A 10,000-nucleotide genomic window follows, 5' to 3' on the forward strand; every position below is an offset into this window, starting at 1 on the left:
TGCGTGCGTGCATGCATGAGTGTGTGCGTGTAAGCGTGCGTGTGCGTGTGCCTGTGCCTGTGCGTGTGCCTGTGCGTGTGCCTGTGCGTGTGCGTGCGTGTGCGTGTGCATGTGCGTGCGTGTACATGCATTAGAGAATACATGTATTGTCTATATGTGTGTCTGTGTGAGTGTGTGTGTGTGTGTGTGTGTGCGTGCATCAGTGCATATGCGTGCATTTGTGTGTTTGTGATTTCAGAGAAAGTGAGGAGATCTGAAAAACTGGAGACCACTCACCTTACAAGGGTATGACTCTAAAATATTGGCAAAATGTATCGCCACACGAATAAAAAAGGTACTACCACAAATAATACACAATGATCAAACAGGTTTCATACAAGGGCGGAATATATCAAATAGTATTAGACAGATATTAGAAACAATTGAACATTATGACCAAACAAATAAAGCTGGACTAATTTTCATTGCTGATTTTGAGAAAGCATTTGATACAATTAGCTGGAGTTTTATTACTAGATGTTTACAGTATTTCAATTTTGGAGAATCTCTTATAGAGTGGGTCAAAATAATGTATGAAGGCTCTGTTTGTAAGGTACTAAATAATGGACATTTCACTAAACCAATACCGATAAGAAGGGGAGTTAAACAAGGCTGCCCTTTATCTCCCTACCTTTTCATCATTGCAATCGAGATCTTGGCAATGAAAATAAGATCTAATAAACAGATAAAAGGTTTGGATTTAAACGGCATTAATAATAAAGTGTGCATGTATGCAGATGATTCCAGTTTTATGATGGAACCAGATAATGCATCACTTCATAATCTCATTATTGATTTGAATAACTTTTCCAAGATATCAGGGCTCAAGCCAAATTATGAGAAATGTCGTATACTGAGACTGGGCTATCTGAAGAATAGTGATTTCCATCTCCCTTCTGATCTTCCAGTGGAATGGGTGGATGGGGCCGTTAATATTCTCGGTATCCAGATACCACATAATATTTCAGACATATCTATGATTAACTACAAAATTAAACTGAGTAGGATTTGTGCTATGTTACAGCCATGGCAAAGCAAAAATCTGACTATTTATGGTAAAGCAACTCTGATCAATTCTTTAGTCGTGTCTCAATTTACTTATTTGATGTCAGCACTTCCCTCACCACCTGATGTTTTCTTTAAAGAATATGAACAACAAATATTTAAGTTTATTTGGAATGGGTAAAAAGGACAAAGTTTAGACGAGCGTATCTTTACAATGACTAATGAAGCAGGGGGATACAACTTTTGAACCTGAAGTCAATGAACAAAACAATAAAAGCGTCTCTCATACAAAAAATGTATTTCAACCCAGACTGGTTTTCAAGTAAGCTACTGGAAAGCATTCACCCAATGTTTGAGAAAAAACTCTATCCATTTTTGCAGATAAGCCCAGCACATTTCAAAATTGAAACGCATTATTAATGCACCAAGGCTCCACCTTTTTAATGGAAGCAATACAAAGCTGGCTACATTTTCAGTTCTACCCACCAGAAACAGAAGAAGAAATATTACAACAAATGCTGTGGTTTTCAATTCAAATATAGTGAGTGGAGGGCAGGTAATGTTTTTTAAAACATATGTTTAAGAAAGGAATTCTCTTTGTGAAAGACATAGTAAATGATAAATGTGAAATCCTTTCATACAGACAACTAAAACATAAGTACGGGCAGGTGTGTACCATACAAGAATACAATCAACTAACGGCATCCGTGCCTTTAAACTGGAAACAAAAAATAAAATCTAGCTGTAGTGATCATTTAGTATGTCGACCAAATATAAAAACAAAACAGATGGTTAAACAGAACCAAAATTAACAAGGAAAATATACAAGTTTTTACCTACAAACTGATAAATTGGTGGAGTATCCATGGAAAATATTTGACCAGTTGGGAAAAAATGATAGATCGTCCACTTCCATGGAAACAAATATTTAAAATCTATACAAAACATCATTAGATATAAAAATAACGATTTTTTCAATATAAATTGATTTTCAAATATTTAAAACACTAAAAAAATGCTGCATATCTGGGGTATTGAAAAAAATCCATTCTGTCGATTTTGTTCAGAAGAAGAGGAGACAACACAACATTTACTTTTGGTACTGCCCTTCAACTGCTATATTCTGGCTTGAAGTTGAAAACTGGTTGCTAAAGTATAATACAAGCTTGAATTTAGATCTCCCTATTATACTCCTAGGTGACTTGGCAGGCGAAAACCAGGGATTGCAAAATATTATTCTTTTGGTGGGCAAAGTGTTCATACATAGAACAATGGATATAAAGACATTGACTATAAGAGCTTTTAAAAAAGTATATCAGATACTACTGTAAAATAGAATGTGTAATGGCTAATGAGACAGGAATAGTGAGCTATGCAAATAGATGGTTAGAATTAAAAGATGGCGAAGGTTGGCCTTAGGGTTCTTTTTTGTGATTTAATGTAATATTTTCTCATTGCATCAGGATAAAATGTAAACTGTAACTTCATCCCCTGGGGAGGGTGGGGGGGTTATATGAGGGTGGTGGGTGGGCACTAAATATATAGTCTGACATTTTTGGGGGACTTCAGATTTGAATATTTTGTTTCTTTCTTATTTTTTTCTTTTTACTACTGTCCTTCTTTGTTGTTAAACCCATGTTTTGTTTATTGTATTGTTTTATTAAAAAAGAAAGGTAGATGAAAATATATTTAAAAGAAAGAAAAGAAAAGAAAAAAAGAAAAAAAAATGAAAGACAAAAAATTAGGTCCCCCATAAGGGGGGGTGGTGGTTTGGGTTTAGAAAAAAAAAAAAAAAAAAAAAAAAAAACGAAAAAAAAAAAAAAAGTGAGGAGAGGAGGCTTATAAAAGTTTGATGTTAGCCACTGGTGTGGTGATCTCCATCTTATGTAACTGTGCCCCGGCGTCTTCCCCTGTGAGCTGCCTTGCCAAGCTCAGCTGCCATCCCTACTCCCATCTCCCTCCATCCCTGCCCTCCGACTGGCCTGTAGAAACTCTCCCAGCTCCCATAGACCCTTAGACCTCCATCTCTCTCTCTCTCTCTCTCTCTCTCTCTCTCTCTCTCTCTCTCTTTTTTTTAATTTATGCAACACTTGACATTTTGTATATCTTTTTCAAGATTTTTAGAAAATAAATGAGATTTTGAAAGTTTAAGTCTCTCTCTCTCTCTCGCTCTCTCTCTCTCTCTCTCTCTCTCTCTCTCTCTCTCTCTCTCTCTCTCTCTCTCTCTCTCTCTCTGTCTCTCTCGCTCTCTCTCTCTGTCTCTCTGTCTCTCTCTCTCTCGCTCTCTCTCTCTCTCTCTCTCTCTCTCTCTCTCTCTCTCTCGCTCTCTCTCTCTCTCTCTCTCTCTCTCGCTGGGCTGTTCATGCGTGTACAGTATGCTGTGTCTTGTAGGTTGTATCGTTTTAGTATTCTATGCCTCATTCACACTGTACTCGAGAGTTTTCACATTATTTATGATGATAGATTTAAATCCAACCATTCCATCTCTCTCTCTCTCTCTCTCTCTCTCTCTCTCTCTCTCTCTCTCTCTCTCTCTCTCTCTCTCTCTCTCTCTCTCTCTCTCTCTCTCTCTCGACCATGTACACTGTATGTTTCCTCATGTAGTATTTAACACTTATTGCCACATATTCACACTGCAGTCAGATTTCCCCCCATTATTTATGATGGATTTTTGCACTGAAGTGCTCTGCTTTTGAGGATATCCAGATTTGTCCTCCTCCTCATGTCTCTCTCCCCAATCTTTATTCACTATTCATTCTCTTATTCTGTCGTCTCGCTCACCTCCTTCTGCCCTTCCTTCCTTCCTTCCTTCCTTCCTGGCTCTTTAGGAATGGTCTTAATGGCTTGAGCCGTAGAGATTGTGGGGAGTTGCTTAAGTTTTTATGGTCTTTGTGGGAAGGCAACACTCCTACAGCCTCCTTACGCGTTCCTGCAGTGTCCATCTATTTGTCTCTCTCTTGTGCTGTGGTGTTCACTGCATGTATTGTATGTTGTCTCATGTAGAATTTAAAGCCATTGCCACACATTTACGGTGCATTCAGATTTTTCATGCCCTATCTATGATGGGTGTTTGGGCTTTGATCTTTATGGACAGACAGACAGACAGACAGACAGACAGACAGACAGACAGTGAAGATACACAGACAGACAGATGGAGAGACAGTCAGACAGACATACAGAGACAGACAGAGAAAAAGATTGGCTCTACAGCAACATGTAGGAACTGCAGTAGTTCATGGTTTTACAGTGCAGTACCAGTATGTCTTGCTTTCTCCTCTTTCTCCACCATGTCGGTCAGCGATCTGTGGTCTGTGGTCACTCTTCTCATTTTCCTTTTTTTGTCCTCCCACTCGCTCCCCTTTCTTTTCTTCTCTTTTCTTTTCTGTTGCTCTTGCCGTGAGTGGCCTTAATGGCCTGAGTCATGGAGGTTGTTGGGAGTCGCATGTGTGCTGTGTTGGCTCTGATGAGAAGGCGGAGCGCCTGCAGTTGCTACATGCTCCGGCAGTGCCAATCTTTTTTTCTTTCTCTCTACCTGTCTTCTTGCTTGTCTGTCTGTCTGTCTTCCTACCTGCCTGCCTGCCTGCCTGCCTGCCTGTCTGTCTGTCTTCCTGCCTGCCTGCCTGCCTGCCTGCCTGTCTGTCTCCATACTGCCTGTCTGTCTCCATACTGCCTGTCTGTCTCTCAAACTGGCTATGTTTCTCTCTGTCCTCTGCTAATATGTCTGTGGGCTCTCCTTAACACAAAGAGGGAGCGCATTACCACCGAGTACGAAAGTAAGCCTGTTATTCAGTAATACTAAATGTGATTAATGGAGGTGTATCACACACACACACACACACACACACACACACACACACACACACACACACACACACACACACACACACACACACACACACACACACACACACACACAGCTTATAATGTATAATTAAGTCTGTTTTTTCTCTGCACGGTGTGTCTGCACCGGGCTCCAGTGAAGAACTAAAAGGCTTACAGCTATTGATTAAACTCCAAATGAGCAGTGCTCCTCTGCTCTGCACTGCTCCCCAAACTCCCACAACAGTCGACACTGTGTAGGACAAACGCATTAACCCCTTAGCGGAGAGCCTCTGTTATAACATTATTATCACCAAAATGGTAACGCTTAGTCGGTTACATTATCATAGCAACGTTGCTATGATGTAGTTGAGTGCTTTCACCAAATAGTGAACAGGCCCGTCGACGGGCCCATCTACAGTAAGAGGCAACAGGACAGCGGTCAGGCCTCCTAGCGTGTCAGCCAGACTTCCATTAAAGTGTTATTCACATTTTTAGCGTGTGGGTCTTGTTGTGCTTGAAGTATGAACTCGGAGCTGAGGCATGCATGCATCTAAGCTCAACTGTAATCTATTAAGGTTCATGAAATGAGGTATGGATGCCTGTAGGGCTCATTTACAGGCCGTGAGGCATGTGCCAAGAGTTCATCTGATTGGCTAGCCTAATTAAGTTAACACTAATAACGGTATTTACACCCTGCTAATTCCCTGCAGTTGTTGCTTGTGTGTGTGTGTGCAGCTCTGTCTCCCCTCTGGAGGCTATTATAATTCCCCTGATAGGAGCATGGACGATTAGTTGGAGAAGGTTATTGTTTTACAAAGTGGCCATAATTGTTTTGAATTTGCTGTAAAAATGAATCATGGAAATCAAAATGAGAAAGCTGGTGTAGCACAGTCTTCTATTTTTGCTTATTTATTTCTTTACAGGTGCATAAAGGCTAGCATTTCGATGACACGCACGTCTTCATCAGAGTCCAATACTCGTGATGAAATGACTGTGAAGCCGCTGGTGTGGCGTGTGGAGTGTGGCATGGCGGCAGCGAGAAGACGGCTGACGCTAGGGACACTTACAGGCCAAACGAGCGAAGTGAAGAGGCTTCGTTCCTGTTCGCTTGCCTTCGCCTCCCTCATAGGAATGAATGGCAATGTTCGATTGGCCAAATTTGCGTCTATGTGTCCCTAGCGTTAGTCTCGGATGGCGTGTTCTATTCCCCCTCCCCCTCCACCACACACACACACACACACACACACACACACAGCCAATGCTATTTTGCTACTATGCCATTTTTTTTTTGTGGTCTTTTAGACTTTATGATGGACAGGACAGTACGAGAGGTAGACAGGAAGCGAATGGGGAGAGAGAAGGGGAGGGGTCGGCAAAGGACTTAGGCCGGGAATCGAACCCGGGTCAGCCGCATTGCAGGCGAGTGCCCTACCGGATGGCCACGGCAGGGCCTATGCCATTCATTTCAACTCATGGGTTCATGGGTTCACTCATGGGTTCTCTCCAGTAGCATACCTTCATCCATGGCTGAAATGCCATTGAGCTAAGCACCTAACCTCCACATGGCTCCTCTGAGACTGTAACATACCCTGTAACTGTATCATCATACGTTGCTCTGGATAAAGGCATCAGTTTAGTGCAATGTGTAATGAGAAACCATTTTACACAGCCCTCCTCGTATGAATCAGAAGGGCAATGGCATGTTTATCCACAAACTCGCCCGCCCACCCACCAGCATTTGGCATTTGTGTACTGAATCGCTCTACCACCACTCAGCCTCCCACCAGCCCACATTACTCCAACCAACATTACTGACGGATCAACACATCAGGCAGAGACACGCGTGACGCGCCGTCAATTGATGTCTATCTCTTCCCCAGCGAGTGCATCATGTTTTGCTGTGCAGTGTGCAGTTTGTGACAGTGTGCACGCGTTGACAACACGCACGCGAGTGTCGTGTCATGTCAAACCTGTTAAAAATCAATCTGTCATGCCGTGCCATGCCGCGATGACTTGACGGAGTTGTCGGTGTGTGTTTGATTACCTCATCGCTTCCTCTGATTGGCTCAGCGGGTGTCGCGTCTCTTGAGGAGTAATGGGAGATGCTTTGGGGCGCTGTGAGCTGAGTGCTGGCTGGCTGGCTGGGCGAGGTGATTGCAACCTGAGAGCCTCCTGCACCAGAAGAGAAGGATTGAGGAGTCAGGCAGGCAGGCAGATAGGCAGATAAGCAGGCAGGCAGGCAGGCAGGCAGGCAGGCAGGCAGATAGGCAGGCAGATAAGCAGGCAGGCAGACAGATAGACAGGCAGGCAGGCAGGTAGGCAGACAGATAGACAGGCAGGCAGGCAGGTAGACAGGCAGAGAAGCCGGTGAGGCAGGCAGGCAGGCAGGTAGGCAGGCAGGCAGATAGGCAGGCAGATAGACGGGCAGGGAGGCAGACAGATAGACAGGGAGGCAGGGAGGCAGACAGATAGACAGGGAGGCAGGGAGGCAGGCAGGCAGGCAGGCAGGCAGGCAGACAGGCAGGCAGGCAGACAGGCAGGCAGGCAGATAGACAGGCAGGCAGGCAGACAGGCTGGCAGGCAGATAGACAGGCAGGCAGGCAGGCAGGCAGGCAGGCAGGCGGGAAGGCAGGCGGACAGGCAGGCGGGAAGGCAGACAGGCGGGAAGGCAGGCAGGCAGGCAGGCAGGCAGGCGGGCAGGCAGGCGGGAAGGCAGGCAGGCGGGAAGGCAGGCAGGCAGGCAGGCGGGAAGGCAGGCAGGCAGGCAGGCGGGAAGGCAGGCATACCATCATCAACTCCTCTGGTGAAGACACAGAGAGGGGGAAAAGGGGACAGGGATGGGGATGGGGAAAGAGGGGAGTGTTGTGGAATGTTTTTGGTGTTATTTGTGTGTGTGTGTGTGTGTGTGTGTGTGTGTGTGTGTGTGTGTGTGTGTGTGTGTGTGTGTGTGTGTGTGTGTGTGTGTGTGTGTGTGTGTGTGTGTGTGTGTGTGTGTGTGCGCGCGCGCATGCATGCGTTAGTGTACTTGTGCGTGTGTGTGTGTGTGTGCGTGTGTTTGGGGTTGTGTGACTGGGTAATGAATGGAAAGAAGGTGTGTGCTTATTTCATCCCCACTAGTCCTCTAAGCGTTTGCTTGTTTGTCGAGTTGTTGAGTTTTCCACGGTTTAATCTTTGAAATCACATACAGTGCACATGGCCGCGGTAGCATTTGCATAAGTGTGTGTGTGTATGTGAGTGTGTGCGTGCGTGCGTGCGTGCGTGCGTGTGTGTGTGTGTGCGTGTGCGTGTGCGCGTGTGTGTGTGTGTCTGTGATGGGTGGAGCATAGGGGCTTTACATATTTTCCGGGTGGATGTGCCACATGCGTGTGTCCCATCATTTGTTTACAAGGCAGAGTAGCAGCAGCGGCATGGCAGACACGACTGCATGGTGTGTGTGTGTGTGAGAGAGTGTGTGTGTAGTAGCTAAACTGGGGTTTATTTTGTCCCTGGACTCCGTGTTGCAGAGAAGGGTGTGTCTGTGGGGGATATTTGAGAAGTCCCTAGGTGAGCCTCTCTCACACAGCTGGGACAGGGCAGCACGGTGTGTGTGTGTGTGTGGGTGTGTGTGCTTGTGCTTGCATGTGTGCGTGTGTGTGTGTGTGTGTCTCTCTGTCTGTCTCTCTCTCTCATTCTCTCATTCTCTCTCTCTCTCATTCTCTCTCTCTCTCTCTCTCTCTCTCTCTCTCTCTCTCTCTCTCTCTCTCTCTCTCTCTCTCTCCTGCTCTCCCGCTCTCCCCCCATCTCTTTCTCCCTCTCTCAGCTGCTGTGTGTGTGAGCATGCGTCCGGTGCTGCCTCTCATATAGGGCGCTAAGACAGAGGCAGAGCAGAGTAGTCAGACAGCACACCGCACACAGGCAGCAGCAGCAGCAGCAGTAGTAGCATTTCAGTCAATCTGCACAGGAACACCAGAGACTGTGGAGGAGGCTCGCTGGATGATCGCACTCTCTCTCTCAACTGTGGGACGCAGCCTTACTGTAGGTACCACTTACTCTGAAGGATACTCTACCTCTCTCTTCCTCCCTCCTCTCCTCTCCTCTCCTCCCTTCTCTTTGCTCTCGTTCTCCTTCTCTGTCTCTGTCTCTCTGTCTCTGTCTCTCCCTCTCTTTGGCATTCCACTCTCATTCACTCTCTCTGACTCCCCTTTCTTTCATACGGCTCGTCAGACCTCTGTCTAGGATTTACTCCTGTGCTCATTCACTTGGAGTCTTATTTTCTGCAAAGCTGCTTTGTGTCTGCCGCCACACATGTTGTCTTAGCCACAGAGGATTTCAAGTGTGCTTAGTAGGCTCATTTCATCTACTGTACTTGCTGCTGTATGGCTATTGGAAAGGTGGGAGGGAGTTGTCTTTTTTCATTCATGTGCATGACTTCCTCTAGTCTTTCTCTATCCATTTCCATGACATTGAACTGGAGCAGATGGGATTCTGAGGAGCATATTTTGAAAGAATGCGTGCTGTGTGTTTAAATCCTCCTGATGTTACAGTGTGTATATGTACAGTTATATACTCTCTGTGTGTGTGTGTGTGTGTGTGTGTGTGTGTGTGTGTGTGTGTGTGTGTGTGTGTGTGTGTGTGTGTGTGTGTGTGTGTGTGTGTGTGTGTGTGTGTGTGTGTGTGTGTGTGTGTGTGTTGTGTTTGGTTTGTGTGCTTAGTTCTCTGCATCTTAAATGATCCTTAATGATGCAGTGCTTGTGTACTTGTGTAGTTGTATGAGATGTAGCATTGTATTGTGTGTGTGTGTGTGTGTGTGCGTGCGTGTGTGTCTTTTGAGATAAAACAAACCCATGTGTGAACACAACCACAGCCCCATGTATGTGTACAGTAGCTGTATGTTGGTGTTGTTGTGTGGTGTTGCATGTGGATGTCCTTGTCCATGTGTGGGCTGCTGCTCTGACTGCTGAGCGCGATGAGCTGGGCTACATGGAAGTTGAGCTGTGTGGGATGCTGAGGTGACTCTGTTGGGAAGACTTGCCTGGAGCTCTGAATGGGAAACACCACTCACAAGAGAAAGAGACTGTGACGAGCGAGCATGGGGAAAAATAACAAAGGAGAAGGAGTGAGGGAATGGAAGAAAGAAAGAAAGAAAGAAAGAAAG

At 45.4% G+C, this 10,000-nt stretch overlaps 1 protein-coding gene across 6 annotated transcripts in view; it reads left to right on the top strand.

Annotated features, from left to right (window-relative positions):
• LOC134437752 (multiple C2 and transmembrane domain-containing protein 1-like) overlaps positions 1-10,000 on the top strand; it is a 232,122-nt gene that overhangs the window by 36,311 nt on the left and 185,811 nt on the right. The window contains exon 1 of one of the 6 annotated variants that reach the window (XM_063187281.1): positions 8,681-8,880. The exons of the other annotated variants lie outside the window; for them this stretch is intronic. Coding sequence (XP_063043351.1) covers positions 8,839-8,880 — 42 coding nt within the window. The 5' untranslated portion in view covers positions 8,681-8,838. Of the gene's footprint in view, positions 1-8,680; positions 8,881-10,000 lie in introns of those variants that run through there. 6 annotated transcript variants of the gene reach the window in all.

The sequence above is a fragment of the Engraulis encrasicolus genome, chromosome 21 (genome assembly GCF_034702125.1).
Source record: "Engraulis encrasicolus isolate BLACKSEA-1 chromosome 21, IST_EnEncr_1.0, whole genome shotgun sequence".
NCBI classification, from domain to species: Eukaryota; Metazoa; Chordata; class Actinopteri; order Clupeiformes; family Engraulidae; genus Engraulis; species Engraulis encrasicolus.